We start from the raw sequence: 25,741 nt of genomic DNA, 5'->3' as shown, positions 1-25,741 counted from the left end.
ATATCCTTCCTTGCTTGTTTACGTTAGGACCCAGTGCACCACTGCTGGGCCAACGGTCCAAGAGAATGGAAAATTGAAGCAGGGGAGACACCTTAGCTTAGGCCTCTCAGAGATGGTGGAGCCAAGAATGGGGCAAGATGGAGACCAATGTCTTCAATAAGGTGTCAAAGTTAATGCCCTCTTCACCAAGCAGTTACTCTCACTACTGAAGCAGCTGCAAAGGGACCAGGGCCAGGAGTTGCCCACTACATAACAACTACGACTGCCTTAATTTATAAAAGAGGTTTTGGAGGCTCATTTTCCTTGTTAGCATTTGGGCTGAGGGCACCCGGTGGGCACAACGTGGAAGCTCATTTTATTTTGAAAGAAACAGAGAAACTGTTTCAAGATTGGAGTGCTGGCCAGGCATGGTGGGGAAAGGGTGAAAGTGGCAGAGAACACAATCTGCTACATAGGGCCGCGGCTATGATTAGTGCAACAGGTGCAGTTGCATTGGGTACTAGGAGTGTGAAGGGCTCACAACACCCCAAATATTGGGAGTGGTGCTTTTGCTTGATATATTTTCTTTTTTAGAAGTCTCACATTTAGCGTGGATTATGAGCTAAAGCAAAAGTATGCAGGGGACAGCTGCCTACGGTGCTGAGCTTTGGGGGTACCTGGGTGCAACCTTAGTGGTGGAACTATGCTTTATGAGTCAGTTGGTGGGTGTACCTGTAAGCACTCCTCTCCTTCCACTTAGTCTGGGTTCGGGGTTAGAGACCTCCCCGACAGACTTGTTTCGCGTCCCATACTTTACTGGAGGCGGATCTGGGCTACCCCAAAGTTATAAGCCTATCAACAAGGATTAGAGCAAATGTTGTTGTTTGTGGGCTCTTGTAGAATCCCATGGCTAAAGCATGTGAGGGTATATTGTCAGAGATTGGTCTTCGAGGCCTTTGAAGTTCCCCGGGACAGACGAGGGCCACTTCCAAATCACTCAAGACCACATATTGGCAACACAGAGATAATCGCCTATACTCACAGCCCAGCCATGCCTTTATTACAGTTAAGTATTCCTTCAAGCAGGAGGACTTTCTGGATGAAATAGAACCTCCTTTAGCTAGGCGACTGTACTTGCAATTCCGCTATGGAGCCTTGTCTTTCCAGACATTTACTGCCAAGTGGAAGCGCACGTCACAGGCAATTGAGACGCAGTGCCCACCATGTGGGGACCAAAAAGAAACTATTGAGCACATTATCTTTTTCTGTCAAACCTATGTGAGTTACAGGAGGTGCTGGATATTCCCGCTCTGTCTAAATTTGGGAACCAGGGAACACAAAGTAGCATTCAGGATTTTGAGACACGATACAAGCAGATTGATAGTTTTTGCTCTCTCTTGTTATCTGTTGTGTGTGGAAAGCAAGGCACAAGAAGGAAATTAGGATGTGCAATACTTATCTGCAGAATACAGGAACCCTTTTAGAATATTTATATATTTTAACCATTACTGGTCAATCAATCTATATTATTGTGTACAACCTATGTATAGTTTGTCATGCAGATTTAGGATTAGCTGGCCACGCGACAATGGGAATACTTCTGAAAGGGAAGATATTGGTTATTTCTTGATGTTTGCACAAAGCCACCCTGTTGCTGGAGCCCCCCACCCCAATATTAAGGAGTCGTGGGCCATCCCAATGTCAATAACATTGCATATTTATATCATATATTTAAAAATGTTTTTACTGTATGCCTTTATCTTTTGTGCTTTTATGGCTTACAGACGAAATAAAGTTTAATTGAATGATTAATTGAAAATGTATACCTGAAATTATAAGCCTGTTCACTGCATGTCACACTGACCCTTCCACTCCCTCAAGTACTGCCATAAAGTTTTGGAGGGGGGGCCAGACTTGAAAACATTTTGCTTAGGGGGGCTCACAGCAAAACGGTGTGAAGACCTCTGCCTCATCCCTTAGTGACAGTCTCCTCCTGCATCACTTGACTGTCTCCTCACTCCCTTCCCGACTGTCACTTCCTCTCTTCTTTAATTGTTTCCTCATCCTTGTTTCCTCACTCCTTTCTTGATTGTAACCTCACCTTTCTAAATGTTACCTCGTTCCTTCCTTGCCTCTTCATCTATCCCTTCGCTGTCATCTTGCCCACTCCTTGCTTGTGTCTTCATCCTTTCCTTTGCTGTCTCTTCATCTCTTCTTCATCTGTGTTCTCATCCCTTTCTTCACTGTCTCCTCAGTCAGACCTTTCTTGACGGTCTCCTTTCATAATTGTCACTTTACCTCTTCCTTGTGTCCTTTTCTCTCTCCTCACTACTTTCTTGATTGCCATCTCATTTCATCCTTTCCTTAACTGTCTCCTCATCCCTTCCTTGATTCCCACATCAATGTCCCTTCCTAGGTATAACATCCTGAGGTCGCCCTGCAAATGAGTGACAGCATACAATAATTGAATTTCTTGGTAGTAGGTCATATGGTGATGTAAGGTTTTGGTCTCCGCCCGCTCGGCCCTGGGCAAGGATGGACAAGCGTTCTGTGTCTAATAATTCTGAGGGTAATAGTGGGGGAGGGGTACTCCATTCAAACCGGTCCACCCCTAATATGCGCTCTGCTTTGCCCTCCTGACATGACGGGTATGCTTCACCTCCCAGTTAGGCCGTATGGTCACTGATATTTTGTCCTGAATAAAAAACAGAATCATCATACAGTTGTGTAAGCACCACAAATGGAAGGCAGGCGACAAACAGTGTCGGTGCCTAAGTGCAATAATCTCACAACGAGATTAAGCACAGGGACACTATACAAAAACATTAGAAAGAAAGATAACTTCAGTCATGTGCAGTCAATGTGCATGCATCCTATTGCTACTTGACAAGGGGCAGTTGTTCTTTCCTACTGGCTGCTGGAGGGACAGATTGCAGTAGCATCTCTCCAGCCATCTCCACCCAGCACTTTATACACACCACTGAGAAGCAAAGCCACCCATACAAGTTGCTATACATCACTAAGGAAGATCTTCACAAGATAATTCCCGTAAATATGCAGAACATCTTCCACAAGCAATGCTTGCAAAAAAAAAAAAAAATTAAATCCCAAAGTGAAAGTTAGGTTTTTGTCTCTCACCACCGAAATTTACATAAAAAATACTCCAGGAGAGGAAGGTCACCAGCAGTCTAGGGAACTTACTGCCAAACATGCTTCGACAAAGCCTTTCCTAGGCACAGCCCATTCAAAATGTTTGCAGGCCAAAAACCACCAAGCTCTTCTGCCAATCTTCTGCGCTCACTCTTTTTGTTGCTTCTATAGGATTCACCCCAAGGTTGGGTGGCAAAGGAGCCTGCACCCTGGCGTAGACATGAGCAAGGGTTTCTTAAACACTTATACTGATCAGAAACAACCGATGTCATACATTATTTTTCAGTAGTAAACAAAAACCATAAAACCAACAGGGACTTCTATTTTCAATTACTTCTCTTTCTCAGTATGAGCAAGACTTGAGCTCTGGTTTCAGAAGTGAAGCTGCTCTCCTCGACTTCCCCGCTCTCCAGTGAAGGTGTGGGTAAGGGACTGCAATAACTCGCCGACGGTCTTGGCTTGAAGTGCTCTAACACCTCCAAGGGAAGGGTCTCCAGTTTAAGAGATCGATGTTGTGAGCCTCAGACAGAGAGTCCTCAATAGTGAATCATTCTGTGCAGCTCAGTCTCTACCATGGGCAGAAGGGAAACATAATAATTTCGGGGTTAGTATAAAAGTGATCCCATTTTTGTTAGACATGTCCGGGTTCATGTAGGACTATCATTTCATCCATTCCTCGCACCTTTCTTAATTCGGTCTGTTCTTGCCCATTGTAGGATTCCCCTGAAGTCTTCCTCATCTCATGAACCTCTCTTCTCACCCCCTCTGAATTGTCTTCCCTTCTCCTCCTTACTTCAACTCTTTCCTCTCTATTATTAGCTCTCGCCTGTGAGAGGACTGCACTAGCACATGCTCTCTGACTTGCAAGAAGTATGGTGTTCTATAAGGGGCTTGGAGAACCCGCCCATTGCTTGGCATTCATCGCCTTCAGTGTCACTCTTCTTTGAGGGTTCTTAATTGGCTAGTGCTTGCATGCCACTTCCTCTTCTTTCAAGAGTGAGCAATGACAAACTACTGATTAATTTAGCCTAATTAGGGTCCTTCTGCTGTCCTTCACTGCTCATACTGTGCTTCAGGTACTATTTTCGTCTTCCAAAGTGCACTTGCACTCTACCTTTGAGGGCAATTTCCCCCTCGCCTTGGTCAATGGTTGCTGCATCTGCTCCTTCATGTCTGTGTTCAGTGCTCATTTTTACAGTTTTATACAGCACAGACTGGACCCGGAGGTACTGGAGTGATTTGCTTTAAATGAATGCCGGTTACATTTCACAGGGACATTTTTTTAGGCACGGGGAGCTTAAGTGATTTGCCCAGAATCACAGGATGTTGAGCCGAACCCGGGATCAAACCTACTTCCCAAGTTTGACAGGCGCTAGCTCTGGCCGCAACGCCAAATCCTCTCCCCTTTTTTCTCGTTTATTAATGCAGCAACAGAACCTGGCTTCCTCTCTAACAAACTCAATTTGCCACTCTCGCCCCATTATGCTAATGCTTGTTAAATCGGTCTCTGCCCAGCTCTCTTTCCTGTCTGAGACACAATCACTTAATTTTTTTAATTAATTGCAATACGTCGGGCGCTTAGCTTGTTGTGAAGGTCACAGGAGTAAACAGGCCATTATTATTTGCAATTTAATTTGTACATGGACTATCAGAATGGGAGAGTGCACTGTTAACAAGCATTGGCAAAGCCAGTAGCTCTCTCCTACGAGAACTATTGGCTTTGTCAATGTTTTAGCAATGTTGCACAGCAGCGCAGCTACTGTGCTGCACAACTAAGTTATGGAAAAAAGGGTTATGACTTGCGTTATCATAGCACTTTTTTCCCTACATAGCCATGCTGCGGAGCAGCGGCGCTGCTGTGCAACATGGCTAAAAACATTGACAAAGCCAATAGCTCTCGTAGGTGAGAGCTACTGGCTTTGCTAATGCTTGTTCTCACCTCTCCCTTTTCTCTATCTACTATCATGTCCTCTTCCAGGCAGTATCTATACACTTGCATCTACTCCATCCCCTGTCCCGCTCCCTCCTCTTTCCTCCTTCACAACTCTACCCTTCCCTCATCCCGCCTCATGCCTCCACCTTCACTTTCCTCTTCTCTCCTCAATCCAAGCTCTCCTCCCACATTGCTTGTTCCCCAGTCATAGCCATTACTTCTCTTCCCTCCTCATCCGCAAGTTATGATCAACATCCAAATCCAGCACTCTCCCTTCACGCCCATCACCTCACCGTGCACCCTCCATGCTGTTTCATCACATTCCACATGCCTCTTCATATCAAACTGTCAGTTTATAATGCATTCTCCAATCAAATGCTATATATAATGCTCTCCCTCACCTTTTACCACTACCTTCACCTATGCGTTTCTGCCACACCCTTTTCTTGCCCACCATGCAATATATTGCCCCTCCACACACTCTCCTTGAGGGATGCCCTTTCTACAATTCCCCTGGTTCCCAGAGGCTCTCTACATCTTTCCTTCTCTTCCACACCCCACAATCTCCTTCTTTCTATATCCCACTACCTTATGCCCCCTGTCCCAAGCTCTGCACGACACACCCACCCTATTCCCCAAATTGAAGACTTTAAGACAAGTCTAGCCTAGGCCGGCTTGACACTAAATGCACAGCTCAATGACCATGATTACAAGAAAGACAGAGGGCCTGGTTACGAGTTTGGCGGTCCCACCTCCGCTGTTGCCTCGGCTTCATTTCCGCTGACTAGGCAGTCCACCCTCTGTATCACGATGTTGTCGGATTGCGGTTCGAAAGACCACTGGAGCACTGCCGACACTGACAGCCATTTGACGATCGCCTCAACGTCAGTTGGTATAAAGCAGCTGTCACATGGCCGATGGTCACAAACTGTGTGGTGTTTTGTTTTATATTAATTCTTTGTAACTTGTCCGTCTGGGCGCAAATGATGTTTTGATATGTAATTACAGGTACTGTTCATTCATTTAAAAGTGGCTTTCCTGAAGAAGGCGCTTCTGAGCCAAAATGCGCGTAGATGACTGAAGACTATCATTAACAAGCCACATTACGATTTAACTCATGGAAACCTATTTGCATATAGTGTTCAGTAGTTTGAGATCCTGAGAGGTATTTTATTGGTTGTGTAATCATTTTTTGTACCATGGTTTGTTTGTGTGGGTGTGCACTGTGTGATTGTAGATATGAAAGAAGGATGAAAGTGTGGGTGTTAATTTATGAAATAATAAACTTTCAATGTCAATAGGAAGTTACTTTCTTTCCTGTATACAGTGGGAATGTAACATGAGATATTAATCTAAATACAGATAAAATATGTTTATGTGACACCCTCTCCTTGCTAAATTCTTTGTGCCCTTTTTAAATCGAATTATTAATGTAGTTTTGGAACTTTCTTCCATATAAATTAAAAAGAGTTGCCATGGGTTTCTGCACGCTCACATATGGTCCAGACTCTGCAATGGGAAAGTACTCATAGTAGGTATTTTTTCACGTCATGCATATGTATACACTGCAGATTAAAAATACACACAACAAAAAATATACACCGTAGCCGAAAAAAACGCCGCGGGCCAGTGCTCGCATAGTAATACGGCAGGGAGGGGGACCGCTGCCATAGCGGTCTTCCAGAGGCAGCTGCCACGGCAGTATGGCAGTAAGACCGCCAAACTAGTAATCAGGCCTAGAGTCACAAAGACAGCACACATAGCAGGAGGATATTTATGATTATATAGATGGAACGTTTCAGTTTATCTTTAGCATGTGCAGTGTATCCCATTAAAGCATGTGACTCAGCACCACTGATTAGGCCAGGCCACATGCATTGGTCAGCCCTCTGCTGCCCCCTCTACTCCAGAAGGAAGGAGCATTGAAGCTTTGTGGCAGTGGCTGCCTCACATTAACCCTAGCCTTTTCACAACTCTTAAAATGGTGTGTTGAAGTGAGTGAAATTTGCTGATTGCACCCCACCCTATGATGGGTTGTCAAAGGGTGGATGGGGTGCATGGTGCACTGGCATCTGCATTGCTTGGCACACAGTCTTGGTCAGCAACGGGCTGAAACCTAAAGCACCTGGGATGTGTTTTCTTAGTGAAGCTGCTCTGTGTCACAATTGTGTGACCATACAGTGTAGCACGCGTCAGAAGACAAAGCCGAAAGTAGGAAAGCAAAGAGAGGGGTAGTGACTATGATAGTACAGTGACTACAGTAAAATTACAACAGCAAAAGACACACAGATGACGGAATGCTGAGCAAATCAAACATTCTCCACCAGTCAATAGATCTGGGTTAAATCCATTGTTCATTCTTGACCCTGTGCCTCATGGGAACAGTCCAGACCGAACTGCCAAGCCAGGTCCTCCCTGGACCGGAAACAGGCATCCTGGGACTCGTTTCAGGGCATCACCCCTCATCAGCTAGTCTAGCTTGAATCCTGTGGCAGAGTGAGCCCGGGACCCACGCCTGGGCATATCCGGCACACTTAGGGCGAAAAAACAAAAGACACACAGATGATGGACGGAATGCAGAGCAAATCAAACATTCTCCCCCAGTCAATAGATCTGGGTTAAATCCATTGTCCTTTTGCTCACCATACCACACCAGTTTAGACCCAGGCATATGCAAATCAGTCTAGACCCTGTGCCTCAAGGGAACTATCTGTCCATTCATTGTTCTTTTTGCACTTGTCACCCCGAGTGGGACGGGTATGCCCAGACGTGGGTCCCATGCTCTCTATGCCACTGGAGTCAAGCTATCCTGGATGATGAGGGGTGAAACCCTGAAAACTGTCCTAGGATGCTTGTTTCCAGTCCAGGGAGGACCTGGCCTGGCAGTTCGGGCTGGACTGTTCCCATTGGGCACAGGGTCAAGCCTTATTTGCATATGGCTGGTTTCAATCTGGAATGGCATGGGGAGCAAAAAACGATAGATTTAGGCGCAGATCTCTATACTGGGGTGAATGTATGGCATTGTTCTGCATTCTGTCCATCAATAGTTATTTTTGTAAAATTAGAACAAGCATGGGGAAAGCCAATAGGTATTTCCTATCCGAGATCATTTGGCTATGTCAATGATTTTTTACCCATGTTGTATAGCAGCGCGGGCTGCTATACATGGTTAAACATTCTTATGTAAAAAAAAAGTGCTATGACGCTTTCAACACTGGCAGAGCACATTTTTCTTTTTACTTTCACCCATACTTCACAGGAGCCTTGCTGCTGTACAACATGGCTAGAAAAAAACCTTAACAAAGTCAATAGATCTCGTGTAGGCGAGATCTATTGGCTTTTCTAATACTGGTTATTCTGATGTGTCCTTCCCCGCACAAGGCCCTGGAGTCTTATTTAATTGTAGGCTTGGAAACTGTCTGCAAAGGCACCAGAGCTGCTCTTAGATGGACATTTTGGCAATCGCACAGGGGCATGGCTACCAAGAGTGCAGAACGAGCTGTAGCATTTGTGGTCCAGGAGCTTGAGAGGTGCTCAGCGCCCCAAAAGTGGTTTCATTTTTACTGCTCAACTTAGGGTGGGATGCCGTTTTCCTTGCAAAACTGGTCCCCCGGTGGAATTAGTAAATGCACCCATTGGTTTTTAAGTTGTAATCATGTCTTTGTCTGCACTTACCAATGCAAAAACAGAAACGTAAAGAGAAGCTCCGGGGCGAGTGCTCACAGTGACTGAGCCTTGAATGAGAAGCTGGGAAGAGTGGCTGTGCAGCTCCAGTGGAGGGGATGCACCTCTCACCCATGCTACAGCTGCTCAGCCATTGCTCCTCTGCAGCTGTGCGAACAGCTCTTCATGTACCTTGTCTCTAGGAATTATACAGTAGTTTTATATGTACATGTCATACCGTATATCTGGGTGTTTTGGGGTAAATATGTGTGCACAAAGTGTATGTCTGTCTTTTATGTCTATGTATGCGTGTATTTACAATATATGAAGATGTAAAACATGGTGTGCTTTTTTGTGTATATGCAAGTATGTACGAGTATCTGTGAGTGGCTGTTGCTATTTCCGTGTGTGAATTATTGTGTTTGCATGTTACAGTATGTCAGAGATGGTTTTAATTCTGTATTTCTGTGTTTGGGAACATGCACATATTGCATTTGGGTCTGTTCGATCTTGTTTTGTTTATCAGAAATGGCATGTCCACTTGTTGCCTGATCACAGAACGGAACTGTAGGCTCATGTTATGCTGCAGGAGGTTGTGTGTGTGTGTGTGTGTGGGGGGGGGGGGGGGGGAGGGACTTCAGGTCCATGCTGGACTAATAATATTGGGGGGTAAGGTGGTTGGGGAGAAGGGTGCACAAATACCGGCCTCCGTGACTCAACTGAGACATGCTTTTAAATAATCTTACAAACAACACTTTTGCAGTTTCTAAGAGCTATACAATTTTGAAATACGGAAACCAATATGCCTCGTGTCGGCTAATGATATTTTATTACCCAAGTAGTAATGCTATAATCATCCCTGGTAACACGCAAAGTGACAAGAGGAAAAGAGTGTGGTCTTTATTTACTTTTTTCGCTTCCCTTTTAAATTATCAAAGATTTGGTTCCTGGCTTCCTTTCCACTTCATTTACATGTTATCCTTTGTAATACTAGCTTTATTTACATGTGCTCATATTTGCTAAATGTTATAATTTTATAACCCAGGAAACTTGGCATTTTAAAAATTTTAAAACACAATAAAAGATGCTTCTGGGTAGTTTAATTTGAATTATTTTAACCATCTGAAACTCTCCAGTAAAGTATATTTCCCACTAAAAAACAAACAAAAATATGAGCTGAAATACTCATTACCGAATTATGCTGGATGATTGACTGCAAATGTGAGCCGTATGAGCTAAGGAAACTAAATAGATGCTTTTGACAATTTTTTTAGCACTCCTTCCCTTGAAGTATGGCAAATATGACCTTCACCGCCCTTTTTTCATTGTAGGCTGTAGTACTCTATTCACTCACACCACAGCTGCTCTCAGCTGTACATTATAGCATTTGTTAATGAACACAATGGTCTTTTGTTATTAATATCGACATTCCCTGTAGATACCAATGTGAAAACAGAACGCAGAGATCAGCTCCATTGTGAGGTCGCGCAGTGTCTGAGCTGATAATAAAAAGCAGCGAAGAGAGACGTTGCAGCTCCAGGGCAGCACTTAGCATTCAAGGTGCAGCAGCTGGACCCATTCTACCTGCAGCTAACTTCATGTCCTTCGAAAGAAAGACAAATGTTTTGTGCAGCTGGAGAACGAGATCGCCATCTCAAAATCCGTGTGGCACAAGTAGGTTCCATGGATAATAAGCTGCATTCCTCTTTCATATAAACGCTGTCACTTTGAAGTCAGGGGAAAGCAAAATAAATACCAGGAACCCTCCAAGACACAGCTTGACATTCGACCTCAGTCTTGGAATGCGCAGAAAACGTGATGAGATAAGAACAAGATTTAAAGGCCTGTTTACAGAAAACTAGTCTGTAGAAGTATACAGTAAACACGGTTTTGGCAATGGGAGGGACGGGCGAAACTTGGACAGCCTAAAGCAAATGAAGCCAGAAAATGGAAAGCAAGAAAACGTGAGTTGCAAATCACAAAGCCAATAGAAAGCAAGGGGCGGAATGGATTCCTACAACAACTTTTGGAAAGTCCCCAAGATTTCTTTAACAAACCAGACAGCTATGCTGTCTGGTAGGCTGCAACCTAAAGAGTAAGAGGCAGGAAATGGGTTGGGGAGAGGGGGTTGAGGAGTCTTGACGGCCAAATTAATGAGAAACAGCTTTCTCGTACCACCTTCCTTAGGCAGATGCCATGAAGGAAAAACTCTGCAAACTACACAAAGTTGCAGAGTTTTGCATAGAACTATGAAGGTAGCAGAAAAAAAAAGTTTGTAACTTTTCATAATGTAGTATACTTATGCTTCTCACAAGGCCACTTGTGGTCATTAGTCCTTACTTTGTTTTCCCTTTTCCCCAGCCTCCTAGAATACCTGTGTGCATTCTATCTGGTACTGTTTGAGTATTCCACTCTTGTCAGTTGATGGTCTAGTCAGCTGGCGAAGTGAGCGCTCTGCTGTGTTCCTAATAAACCTATCTTGTAACCTAGAGGAAGCGTCCTGCTGCCTACATTATCATTTACAACCCATAACTTTAGTTTAAATAAAAGTAACACACTACTAATAGACATTCAAATAATGTTATGCTGGTAGGTCTGTTGTACCATACACCAGTGCATTTCTGGTTCAAAAGGAAATGGGTCCTTAACAAGGCACTTGACTGACTTATTTAGAAAAGAAAATACTGCCCATTTTTAGGCTTTGTATTAGCCAAGACCTTTTCATTTTACTAACTATATATATATATATATATATATATATTACCTACTGGCGGTCGCCAATAGGTAGTTATAGTTAGGACCCCTTTTCCATAGGAAAACCGCAACATTCTATTTGGAATAACTTTGGCGCCGGTCGACGAATCCTCGCAAATTTCTCAAAATAGGTGGGGCGCTACGCTCCGCTCCTACCCTGAAAGTCTCGGGGGGATTCGTCAAGCGGGGGCTGAGATAAAAGGGGGGTCCCAAAACGCGTTTTTCCCATGCATTTTTCCATAGGACCTTTAGACAGGGCTACAGCCCGAACGGCTGAACAGAATTACTATAAATTTGGCAGAGAGGTAGTCCTCAGGTCAAGGAAGTGCCTTTTGTAGGTTTGGTGTAAATCTGTTCAGTAGATTTTGAGAAAATAGCCTTTAAATCAATATATATATCTGAGCCAGCTTACGGTACGCTTACCGTAAGCTTACCGTACGCGTACGGTGGCGTGCGCGATTCTGATTGGCTCTTAGATCTTAGTAAACATTCGAATCGGCCGAAACCAGGAAGCGGCGTCCGCCATTTTCTCTCTCGCACTGAGAGTTAGGTTGTTAAATAAAACCAATAAACATGTAAAGGGGCTGTTTAGACAGCTCCCACACACATAGCCATGTTGAGGGAGTCCCCAAAGACCCCCCAAGGCCAAAAATTGAATTTTTATTTTTTCGCTAATTTCGCCGATTACGCTTACCGTACGCGTACGGTAAAAAATGTACTAAAAAAAACACTATCCACACTCTCCCCACCCCCTGTGCTTTTGGTGGCCGCAGGCCACCAAATGTGCAGAGTTTATTAGAGGTGTGAAAAACCCCAATATTTTAAACAAAAATAATAAAAGAAAAAATTGTCCACACTCTCTCCACCCCGTGTGCAAATGGTGCCCGAAGGGCACCATTTGTGCATGGCTTATACAAATTACGAAAAATTAAATATTACCTTTCAAAACGAAGTGCATCATATGTCCTCCATGTGCGCACGGTGCGCGAAGCGCATCGTGCGTACATGGCCCATCTAGCGTAACGTGGGCACGCGGTGCGCGTAGCGCACCGCGTGCCCACCGTGCGTGCACGGCACTAACTGCGTAAAGTGGGCGCGCGGTGCGCGAAGCGCACCGCGTGCTTACTGTGCGCGCACGGTGCGCGAAGCGCACCGTGCGCGCACAGAACGAACTGCGTTAAGTGGGCGCGCACGCCACGAATGGCGTAAAGTAACTTAGCATTTAAAAAACCGTACAAATTCACTGAAAAAACCATAGGTTTCACACACGTTATAGTTAGGAATTAGCATTTAAAAAACCTTGCAAATTCACTGAAAAAACCATAGGTTTCACACATGTTATAGTTAGCGGAAATTTTACTGATAAAAAACCAGTGAAATTCCCCCGTTATAGTTAGTGCAGGCAACTATAACTCACGCGACCGCAATCTTCTGCTGATGACATATGTGTCTTTATGAAAAAAAAATATTTGTAATATATGTATAGCTAAAAATGTATGGAAGAAGACATGGGCAAATAAGTGTCTAAATACAGTATTAGCATCAGCAGAGGATTGCGGTCGCGTGAGTTATAGTTGCCTGCACTAACTATAACGGGGGAATTTCACTGGTTTTTTATCAGTAAAATTTCCGCTAACTATAACATGTGTGAAACCTATGGTTTTTTCAGTGAATATATATATATATATATATATATATATATATATATATATATATATATATATATATACATACACGCACAATACTTAAAGGGGCTTCCAGCCAGTCCTCTTTGCTCATTGGTCTGTTATTGTGCCAGCCCCATTTTTCATCAGCCCATGCAGCATGCGTAATGGGTCAGCCCACTTTGAGCATAGGCTAACTTTATTGTGAGTGATGGCATTCTGCTGTTTCATAAGAATAACTTCTGCACACAAAGTAGTTCCTTCCAATGCCAGGGACTGCTATGGAAATGTGTGCTCTTCAAGACCAAACACTATTTGTACTTTTATCCATTTAAAAAAATATATATATTAACAAGGGTACAACAGCTCCCCACAATAACGTTTTGCGAAAACCATGACAAAACGAAACAAGCATTGACAAAGCCAAAATGCTGGCAGACAACGCAGACCTATTGGCTTTGGTAATATATGGTTTCTCTGGAACCACCAAAGGTCTGTTTTTCAAGGGTTATAAGTAATTATAAAATGCACCTAATTCATTTAGGGAAAAAACACAAGCGCATACAACTTAAAATTGAGAAGGGACACATTTAATAGGTGTATTTCGATAATTCGTGACAGTTGTGCAGCTTTCATTAGGAAGTAACAGTAAAAATATGCAAATAGTCTCATACCAACGACAGAGAAAGGACCAAAAAAATTCTCAAGTAACAAATATACGTCAGGGATCATCTGGTGATTCAACGGATATTAATTATGGAAACTCATCGAGAAACTCTGATGATAAAAATGTTATTCTGTTGTGCGGTTCTCACAGTTTCCCGCGCGCCGCTATCAGCGAGCCCATAAAAAAGGCAACATTGCGACTGTACTCCTCCGGCGCACTGTGGGAAACTGAGAGCCCGTTGTTAATTTCCCTGACAAAAGGCTCACGGACACAAAGCTGGCAAGTGTGTACAGTAACCTTTGCTTGGATTCCGGTTAAACAAAGGAAAGATAATTGTCAATGGATTCCGGAGGGGATGCGTCATGTGGAGCACAAAGAAGGGTAAAAGACTACGGTCAGCACCGGCCAAAAATCACACTGGGCAGCAACTACCGGCTGGAAAAATAGAATTTGTCCCACGTGACACTCAAAACATTGGGCTCTCGGTCTCGAACACACATAAACAACTGAGGGGTTCTGTGAAGTAGCTTTTAGGTGTGTGCCTGTAAGTCTCAAAGGGCCATTAATTGTAATAAAAAACAAAAACAAAGCACTGGTACTGCCTAGCATGGATAAAATACTGCACATAATAAGGAAATAAGCAATGACTTTCTGAAAGAAGTGAATGCTGTGCACGTTCTACGTCTGCCATATAATACATATAATTGTGCACATGTGCAAAAAATTGTACACATTCTTTCACTGAAACCTTTCTGTTCCTCTTTTGGCGCCATGACCTCAGTCAGTCGCCGCATCCTGCTCCAATAAATGCTGCTGCAGTAAGAATTGGGAAGTCGTTTCTAAAGAGGTGAGTAGTGTTTCGAAGGTAAGTGGGATCTGTGCATTTTTGTGAGACAATTTACAATTTGTTTATGTCAAAAGTGCATCTATGCTAGCTGGATAGCGTACTATGACAACTGAACGGCTGCTTTAGCTGAGCTTGACATGGTGTCCTCTTTGCTATGACACCCCTGCCCTTTCGGTAGGTCTTATTCTCCTCGTGTCATGTTTGTAAGTTTGATTCACCCCTCTGAGTGTATTTGGTGCGCTATATTTTATTAGGCGGTAGGGGCCATTCCTATACCTATGCGCGTGTGCTCTGTCGGGGTCTAATGACACCACTATTTACATGTTGCTTCAGTCTTATATCTCATTCCTAAGCATGGATCTTTAAGTGAGGGTATACTTGCATGTGCTCCACTCATCTATAAATCTGTTAAGATTCCCTTGTGGTTACCGTGGTCAACCGTGGGACTGTTATTCACGTTATCAGTAGTAAAACACACACTGATATATCCACAGTGCCACATATGCGTTGTGTATGGAGGTGATATCAAAGTGCACTGCGTGTTACGTATTTACTCTACTGCATCCCATTTCAGGGGTGTTCTTATGCACCGCAGCGGAAGGTAGACCATTTTAAAGGGCATGTTATGAGATGTGTACTCTGGCTGGGTTCCTCAATCAGGGAAAGTATTTCCTCTTTTTCTATCAGCACGAAAAATTGTAAATGTGCATTACAAAGGTCACATAAGTAATAGATGACCCTAGAGGAGTCCCTCCATCGAATCTTGGTGACCAGTTATGCACTTAAGGTCAGTAGAGGTTCTACCTTTTGTCTGCGCATACTACACAGAAAGGTTGCCTCTACACTACAGGGTCTCTGTATGTGGATTGGTATGTGGATAACTATGTGTTCCTACTAATTGATTATTTAAATAACTGACCTAAGTTAGGTGTTTTGGAGTAGTCAACATGACCAATATAGTTTGTACAGAAGAAGTTGCTGGATTCATTTTTAGTGATGTGTGCAAATCTGTTAAGTAAATAAATATGTTCAAAGGGCTGACAATGATCCATTTACAACTTTCTCTATACCATTTGTAAATAAATGTCTAAGTTTAGAGTTTGAATAGAATAGTAAAAAGATTCCAAAAATAGCACTAGGTAATGCACTGAAGGGTAAAAAAAAGTTGAAAATATTGTAGTCATACAAGGTCCACCACTTTAAAGGTCGTACTGGGTTGAATGTACAAGCTTAAACTCGCAACAGGAAAACCAAAGTAGTGTGAGATACAGAGGTTCATTCATAGAAAGTTACAAAAAGTATCAGAACCAGTAAAAAAAAAAATCAAAGGCTGTAAAGAGTAACAATGGCAAATGGATAACGGTAAGAATGGGAGCGTGGTGGGAAAAGCTTCATCCGGGATTTCAGAAAAGTTACAAAAGTTCACAGAAGATTATTTATACATGGCTTGTTTAATTTGAGGATATTGGTTCAAGAAAAAAAATAAAAGTGGTTCATTAGAAGAGGTGTTATCCTTCCTGTGATAGATTAAAAGGATGATGTTGTGAGTTTCTACCGAAATGTGAGGCCCAAATGTATTAGTGAAGAAGGGAGATGAAACCCAAACAGTTTGTACAGAAATAAACATTGAGAATGTTGAGAGGGCCAGATGCCCCACAAAGACTGGATTGTCCAAAAATACTAAAGGCCTGATTTTGATGGCGGGGAGAGTGCCTCCGACAGGCTGTCGGTGGCGGTCTCCCCGCCATCGGAGACATGTTTCCCGCCCGTCATATTACCATTGCGGACGGGGTGATGGCCACACATCCGACGGGCTCCTTGAGCCTGCCGGTGCAGTGGAGGGGGTTGTAGTCCCTACAAGTGCCGTGGGGATTACAATGTCCCTTTCCACTGGTCTTTTCATGGCAGTTAACCCGCCATGAAAAGGCTGGCGGAAAGGGACTTTGGGGGCCCATAGCGGGCCCATCTTCTCCCCTGGCCCTTGACTTTGGGTGTTGGGGGGCAAAATATCCCTGCATCATATGGCAGGCACCACATGGGGCCTGCCACGTACTGCAGGGATATGTGTGGGGTGTTTGTTTTGTACTGCGGAAGGTGCTGCAGAGCCCTGCACCCGCCGCAATACAAAACATGGGAAATGCAACGGCCACGGCGGCAGCCGCATCCTAATTTGCCCTGTGGGGCCACCACCCTGCAGGCGGGCGGTCCCAAAAACGAAATGATGGCGGACGGACTGAGGTCCGACCGCCATCATAATCGGGCCCCATGTCTAGAACAGTAACTACGAATGCATATATATATCAAGACGTCTGAAACACCATAACTTAAGAGAAACAAAGTTTGCCAAAAATATTCTCCAATGTATTTATCAAAAAGTGGAATGCTCCTCAGGATATTCTGCTTTTAAATAAGGTACTGTATGTGTGTATGGTTTCCTATTTTATTTGGTATGAGGTTCGTGATATAGGATATGCCAGTGAACAGATAGGGTCTGTTTGTTTTGTAATTGAGTTTAGAATACTTTCATGTTGTGAAGTCTTTTATGCTGTCTGGAATGTGTAGTTTGTCATTTGAATGGTTGCTCTGGCTGTCGGGACTGGCTTGGTGGGGGTTTGTTCTGAATAAGCTACATCCTGACTAGTTGATGCTTCAGCATTCTATGCCACAACCATAAACTGCCCTTTATCTCCTCAGCAACAACTCATTAGTCATTAATTACAGTTCCGTGAGAGATTGACATCCCTAACCCTACTCTCAAATTGAATCCTTATCAAAGGGTCAAATATACCAGCTTACTTATAAAATGGCTTTTATTTCATTTAAGCAGCTCAGAATGCCCCAAAAGCCAAGAAGGCAAAATATCATTTATGCAGAGTCCAATAATCAAAATATCTAATGGAAATACTGCAAGAAGACAAAGTTAATTCCCATTCCCATTGCCTGACAGCAGTAACCTGAAAACCTATACCAGCAGGAAGGATCCATGCTACTAATGTGAGGGCTTCTCATCAGATAGATGACACGATGAAGTGTGTGTGGAGAGGAAGCTACAAGAAGCACTTCCTTAGCTCTAGGTGCATCATATGTAAAGAGGCAGTCAGCTTGTAAACTGTGTTTTTACAATTTGTTTGAGGACTCTTAGGGGTTTTATGTTTGTTTGCTCCGGATAGAGTAAAAACAGAAGCCAAACTTCTACTTTTCACTAATGAAGAAATCCAGTTTGGTTAAAAGTGCTGGTGCAGTGAATAGGGTTTCATCAGGAACAGGTATAGTGTGAAAAATGAAGAAACAAGAAGTATTTTAAAGAATAATTAGTTTCTTCATTTTTCACACTATACTTGGTCCTGATGAAACGCCGAGGATCCCTGGACTGATAGGGCGTGAAACATGTCGACCCCATTCACTGCACCATCACTTTTAACCAAATTGGATTTCCTCATTAGTGGAAAGTAGAGGTTTGACTTCTGTTTTTACTCTATCCGGTGGACTCACAATTAAAAACCTTCTCTTATTGGGCACCACAACGATATTGTTAACTCACTATCACACTAGCGCCACGCACTATCACAGGCTATTACGGCGTTTTTTTACTTAAAAAGATCTCTGACAAAGAGCCCTCTCGTGGGGCCAGGGGGCTATTGCAGCGACGCTTCCACGAGGAGCAAAAATGCCCAGTGAAGAAGCATGACACCTTCACGTGTGAGGGCAACTTTTCCAAATTTAGGAATTCCCCCATCCCAGACATCCATCCTGAGACACCTTCCCACCCCTTCTGTATTCCGACGCCTATTTGGCTGGATCCTTTTTCAGGAACAGCTACCCCTGAGTCTTTTAAATACACAATTTTAGCCTGCAGATCACAGGTTGTAATCCCAGTCAGGAATATGTGGGTAAAAATACAGACTTCACAGATTATAATCCCGGTGATAAAGGATTGAAGATTAATTCACTGACTTTAGAGGCAGAAAAGATAAGTCAATTATTGGTCACATATTCCAATCAAAAATTTCACAGATTCCTATCCTAATTGAAAAAAGAATCTTACAACCAGTATTGGACTGACAGTACAGGCTCTGTTGTAGCCTGTGCTAGTTAACAAGAGCATTTTTTGTTTTTAATTTTTTTAACATTTCCTACTGAAATGCAGAAATGTCCTCTCAAGAACGCCTCAGGGCCCTTCTACCCTGCATTTGGTTTAAGTAAAAAAAATACATTTACTTTAGAACTGTTTCAAAAGATTAATTTTGTTGACCAAGCTTAATTAAACAACATAAAAAAACCCTAGTAATGTGTCGGTGCCAGCCCATTCAAAAGATTTAGTGGGTAGGTCGGACAAATTAATTCTGTATAAAACAAGTAATTCCATGAGCATTTTGACCCTTGGACAAGTAGATTATAAAATTGCCCACTACTGTTTGAAAAGAATCGTAACCGAAACTGTTCAAACCTATATACCTTAATTTGTGTTGGAGTAATTGGTACCTTTGCACCTCCAGCCTTAATGATGTCTCGAGGGCAGAATAGACGAGCTGTTACTACAAAGTTGGTGAAGTAGACTCTGAAGGTAGACCAAATACCACCTGGCCCAGACAGGTGTTACATAGTTGGCATGGGCGCCCGTCAGTCTGTTTCCATTCAAGGGCTATGCTCTGGAGTTTTCTTCTCATGCAACTCACAAAAATATGACCCCTGGTCAACAGGGTAGCTAGTGCATCACAATATTTATTAACATGGGAAATGGACTCGGCCATCTGCTCTCATTTCCTGTAAACAACCGATTAGAGACAGCAGTATGTTCTCAACTGGGATCTTGCCCCATGTTTCAGTACCTTGCATGCCTAATGTATACGGTGATGGGCAAAACCTTGACAGGTAACAAATGGCCACTTCTGCAGCACATCACAGGCGCTCATTTGTGACACTGAGTCTCAAACATCTCATGCAACTTCCTAAGGGTGTGGTAATCTTTATTAAAAGCGGGGAGAGTTGAGAGCCTTATAGATGGTGTTGTAGAGGGTGAACAATGGTGAACAGGCCCTTGGACCAAAATTCAAATATTTCTGTCTGTTTCTCCTAGTTTCAGGTCGAACATAATGCCTATATGGGGGCAACATTCTAATAGCATTAACGTTCTTCTGCCAAAGACCATGCTGGTCATCCTCTCTGCCTTGTCATAGCCCCTCACCAGTCCCTCTGCCTTATAATCAGGGAGAAGTAAACTTGAGCAGGAGCATTTTCATTATGCTCCAAACTGTCGCACTGCGGATATGGGGCAGTCCCTCCAGTGTATCATTTCATTGAAGTAATCAATATTTCACACATTATACCAAATGTTTTTATACTTCTTGCTTCAAGACTTGTGAACTTTACTTTGAATCACTGCGAAGACAGCATGATTGTATCCAAACGCTTTATTCAATAACTTCTCATGCGTTGTGTGCCCATCCAGGCCTCGTACAACAACACGCTTCGGTTGAAGCCAATCATTACGTGGAAAAGACATGTGTATTTTTTATCCAATGCATTTCGAGCCTGTGAGGCTCTTCGTCAGGGATCTACACAATAAAAGTAAAGAAAAAACCACTAAGCCAACATATCATGAGACAGCCATTCTATCATAAACAATGTAATTAAGCGCCCAAGTTGTCCACCCTCACCCCAAACTCCACCAAAAAATTCTAAGCGGGTACACACTCATTTCCCCCTTAATTCCTCCCAGCAATATTTTAAAAGCTTCCCTCCACCCGTATCCTTGAACTATAATGCTCGGTTAACGTTACCTAAACCAACCGCCTCATGCTTTCCGTTGTGTTCGTGTCAACCCTTCAGAAACGTGCGCGATACTGCACTTTGAGTATATTAAGGGGTTTGAGAGTATATTATGCACTTTGGTTATACTTGTAGCTCTGATAAATTTGGTGTAGGATTATGTTCATTCACATTTTTTACTGTGGGGGAAATGAGTGTGTACCCGCTTAGAATTTTTTGGTGGAGTTTGGGGTGAGGGTGGACAACTTGGGCGCTTAATTACATTGTTTATGATAGAATGGCTGTCTCATGATATGTTGGCTTAGTGGTTTTTTCTTTACTTTTATTGTGTAGATCCCTGACGAAGAGCCTCACAGGCTCGAAATGCATTGGATAAAAAATACACATGTCTTTTCCACGTAATGATTGGCTTCAACCGAAGCGTGTTGTTGTACGAGGCCTGGATGGGCACACAACGCATGAGAAGTTATTGAATAAAGCGTTTGGATACAATCATGCTGTCTTCGCAGTGATTCAAAGTAAAGTTCACAAGTCTTGAAGCAAGAAGTATAAAAAAATTTGGTATAATGTGTGAAATATTGATTACTTCAATGAAATGATACACTGGAGGGACTGCCCCATATCCGCAGTGCGACAGTTTGGAGCATAATGAAAATGCTCCTGCTCAAGTTTACTTCAGTATTCACTGTGACTGGAGGCGTTTCACAGTTACTGATCGCACGCACTTTTGATTCTAATAATTTAAACCAGCATTTTCTAAGTAAAGGGAAGGAGTGCATCCTCTTTGACATTTTCTGCTTATAATCAGGGAGAGGCATACAACTGATAAAGTGCTCAGCAGCTTGCTATGCTAAAATGTGTAAACATTTGAAAAACTATTTTTTCCTCAATCCATTATTAACTCATGTATCTAGAAATTCAGATTATACCTTCCGAATGTCAAGCTTTGTGGTACGATTGGGAGACACAATTCCTATATTCTCTTGTATTAACTCTAATTTCCCAAATCCGGATCCGGAAGATGATCTTGGAAATACAGTTGACTGCACTGTCACAGTATGGTTCATTCTCTGATACTGCAGGAATTCTGTGCCTCCCCAGTCCAGTTTCTTTAGCTTTGTATTAAATCAGATAAGTGAATGTACTGTGTGCAAACAGGTCATGAAAACCATGTAAACCTTTTTCATGCCTTTATATCATAATCCCAAGTAATGGCAAGTCAAATGGTCTGCTGTTGGCTGCCAACCTTTTGGCTTTGCCAATGCTGCTTTTGTTTTGCCATGGTTTTGTAAAACTTTATTAAAAACCCTGGTACAAAAATGACCATCCATGCACGCACACACAATGCACATGCATGGGTGGCCATCTGCAAATGGTTCTCTAATAAAGTTATAAAAAATGCCTCAAAGATGGATGTCAATGGGGGGGCACTGAAATGAAATGTGCTAAATGTGACCTTCCTAATGTAAACTATCTCCATATGGCCTGGAGCTGTCTCAAACACGCCTTGTACTGGCACTGGCGGGGTGTTTTCATGGTGATTTCAGAGATTATGGAGACCCCAGTTGACCCATTTTTCCAGACGGCAGTACTGGCAGACACCTCCGACCTCCCCTCTTCATACGGTCATCTTGTCACCATTCGCCTTCTTCTAGCTAAACGATGTGTGGCGGTAAGGTGCATGCAGTGAAATATGCCGTCTTTGAGGGGGTGGCTATGCAATGCTTTTTACAGTCAGGACATGTCGGAATAGTATTTTGAGACACTCCAGCCAACCTCCCGCCCCAAAGACATATGGGCACCGTTTCATCTTTATCTGCAGCGTGTCACTGGGTCACCGCCACATGCCTCGCCCATTGTGGAGCCCCCTTCTAGTGGAACCTCAACGCCGAGATGAAATGCTTCAAAGTGTGTCATGTTTTTTCCATGCTATGCGTTGCTTGCTTTTCTTATAACCAGGGCTTTAAGTGGGCCGGATCCAGCCGGTGCTCAGCACCGGCAGTTTTGTAAAGCAGGTGCTGAGACTGGTTCCTATCGGGCTCTCCGTTTTTACTCTCGTGCACTTTGAAAACAACAATCTTAACTCAGCGGCAGTAGCACTCATCACTGGCCTTAGATGTAACTGTGAAGAGACTCCCGTGTTAAACATGCTGCCACAATCCGGAGCTATGACAGTGATCTGTGGAATCTGCAGTGGGGCAGGAGGGGTGAAGGGCAGACCTTAGGCTCCACAAGTAGCAGGTCTCAAACATCAAAGCCGCTGCATGGGCTCCTGCTGCTCAGTATCAGCAGCTTCCAGACATTTTTCAAGCCCACAATAAATAGGAGTAAATATTTTACAGAGTTTGATGTAACATTCTTAATTGAGCGTTATAGTTATTTCATAGGCTCATTATTGCAATATTGAAGCATTTTCAATATAATTTACAACAAAGTAATTGTTGTTACTCATTTATCTTATGCAGCTGACAACCATTGACTAAGCCAATAGTCCTAGCTTGTTTCAGGGGTAATGTCAGTTGTTGTATTGTATCTGAGTGCAATAATGGAAAGAGGGAGAAAAATATCAGTTGGACATCACACTATGGTGAAAAACACAGATTTTTAGCTTATGTGTTTAAGCCACGGCCTGATTACATAGACCGCGCCCCTCTGAGACCCCCACCCCCCAGTTTATTCATCCCACCTAAAGCCCTGCATAGAACTGTCATAAATGCAGCTCATATGCATGTACTGTGTCGTGATTGCCCACCCCTGTGAAAAAGTTAATAAAGTTGAAAACAAGGCTGTTAATGTGTGCAACTTAGAATGGTTTTCATTCATGTAAGAAACCCCGAAAGATAGCCACCTATTTGTTCACATGTGCACAAGCATGCGCACAATTATAAATAATTTATTATAAATAATTATTATTGAGCTGAAACCATTACCAGACGAGATCCTATGCAGGTGGACGCATGCACATTCATTTGTACGTATGAACCGCCATTTGAGATATTTTGTTTTTAAAATAATGATGTTTGCGATGCACACATCTGATGAGAAAAGAGCAGCCCAGTAGCTGTGGTGGGGTCCTGCCAAGCCCTCCCAATAGAAGAAAAAGCATTTGCTAAATATTGTTTTGGTCTCAAAAGTACACATTGTTGTAGCAGTTCTTGTCGTTCGAGGGAATAACTGTGCAGAAGTGCTCCTTGTAGAAGAGCAGAATGCCATCACTCACAGTGAAGATAGGCAATGATGAAGTGGGCTGACCCACAGCCCCATGTTGTATGCCGAAGGGGGGCGAAGGAAAATGTAAATGGCACAAAATAACAGACCATTGGATGAAAAGGGCTGTCTGATAACTCCAGCAAGTAAGTACACTATAAATGAATATCAATCATTTTAGGAAAATCAAAAGGTCTTGTGTTATGCCAGTCTGAAGAATGCCTTCCACATGACATATTCGCCAGAATATTAATTTAGGGGGGTAAAGAATTCATGATTTTAGTTTTTCTTAATTGTTTACTCCTGGCTGCTACTATATATGTTTTCAGATTTGCTTCTTTTACCTTTAATGCTTTTCAATTATGTAAAAAACCGACATTGCCTGCTTTACTAGCAACCAGGTTCTGTTCTTCCTGAGAGAAATATATTTCCTAAATGTATTCATTGGAATTAAACAATTGCCTTCTCTCCTTACTGGATCCTGCATGCTGCTACTCTTTTCCATCTTACTTTGTATGTGGTGTAAACAAAATGCAAGAATACTATACGTTGGACCAGATTCATTCAACTCATCCCAGCAGCAGAGGGAAGGGCAGATTCAAACATTTACCGGTTCACAAAGGAATCTGCGCATGCCCACAATTCACAATTCACCACGACTTTGCAAGTTGCATTGCACGCATGCATTCGCCCCAATAGAAAATCTGAGAGCAGGGGGCGGGGACAGGGTTGTGGCAGGATAAGATACCACTGGACCCTTCAATCCCTCTGGGATGCATTGAGGTTTGCCCCAGTTGCACCTCCTGTTCTCTTATGGCAGGTCTGACACAAAGGAAAGTGAAGGTCTTACATGACAAACAATTGTCCCCAGCCAAGAAAGCAGGCCCCGCTTATTACCTTTCTATCCATAACCTGACCCCCATACAACTGAATGATGCTCCTGAGACTGACAAGAGGCTGCAGAGGATGTGGTGCAAGTTATGCAGGGGTGTGCATGTGTGACAAACCTGTGAACACCAGAAGGAGTGTTTCTCCATCTACGTTGCATTTTAGAGCAGCGGGCCATGCACGGTTGTCCACTATGTAAGAAAGGCCATGACACTGGTTGTCTCCCTACCGCACCAACTTTCTGACCACAAAATCCATGGTCATTTTCTCCTTTCGGTAATACAGCCCCCCCGTTCATTTTTATCCCTTTTAACTTGTTTTTTTTTATTGTCAAATGGTAGTTGTTTTTGTTTTGCTGGTTATTTCACATTACAGGCCCGCTCATACAAATTTGCGGACTCTGCTGAAAGACAGAAAAAGCTTATTACAAATGTAAAAGTTAAATTTTGGACCTGCCCTCCTTTAATATAGGATTTGTCATTCAAAACAAAAAAGAAACAATTCGTCTTGTGGAGTTCTCCTGATCGTTTTGTCAAGGAAAACTGAAGTGGGGCTGTGGAGAGAGGGATCCCCTCAGAGCTAAACTAACAAACTCTATCATTGAAACGGTGTTTGCATTACACGGATATTTCAGTACAGGTAGTTACAAGAGCAGTGTTCAGTGTGCACATCATTCACTCATACTTACAGCTCTGAAGATTTCAGCTGCTGCTCCACATTTCCCGATTTATAATCGATGACATGATCTGCTCCAAGGTCCGTCACTAAGGCGCTGGCATCTTGAGAACACACAGCCGTCACATGCGCACCCCATGCCTTTGTCAACTACAAAGAGAGCCCAAATGGAGGGAATCACAATAAAGTACAGCAGGACAGAGAAAGATCAAGTGAAAAGAAACAAGCAAGTAAGACAGTGAAACAGCTGAAAAAGAATCAAAAAGGAAAGAGTGCTTGTAGCCTGTCAAACCACACCCAGCAACATATGGGATGTGGCATTGTTCCACATGTCAGAACCCGCGTTTCTATTCAGGCCCAGGATATATCACACTCTTTTTCTGACCTGATGGATGGAATATCATAAAATTGTACCTAACCAAAATAATTCTACAATAACTTAGGGGGTTATGAATCTACTACCATGCCTTTCTTCGTGGCTGTAAAACTGACCCTTGGCCTTCAGAAACTCGTTATCCTAAAATGTTCCATAGGTGGTGGCTTCT

The 25,741-nt window shown here is 43.0% G+C and overlaps 1 protein-coding gene across 1 annotated transcript in view; it reads right to left on the bottom strand.

Annotated features, from left to right (window-relative positions):
- Positions 1–25,741, bottom strand: part of RTN4IP1 (reticulon 4 interacting protein 1) — a 270,285-nt gene that overhangs the window by 161,261 nt on the left and 83,283 nt on the right. The window contains exon 7 of the mRNA XM_085611230.1: positions 25,210–25,346. Within this exon, the coding sequence (XP_085467356.1) occupies positions 25,210–25,346 (137 nt within the window). The remainder of the gene's footprint in view (positions 1–25,209; positions 25,347–25,741) is intronic.

The sequence above is a fragment of the Triturus cristatus genome, chromosome 6 (genome assembly GCF_964204655.1).
Source record: "Triturus cristatus chromosome 6, aTriCri1.1, whole genome shotgun sequence".
Lineage (NCBI taxonomy): Eukaryota > Metazoa > Chordata > Amphibia > Caudata > Salamandridae > Triturus > Triturus cristatus.
The sequence above is the reverse complement of the archived record's forward strand: the minus strand, read 5'-3'. Positions and strand labels throughout refer to the sequence as shown.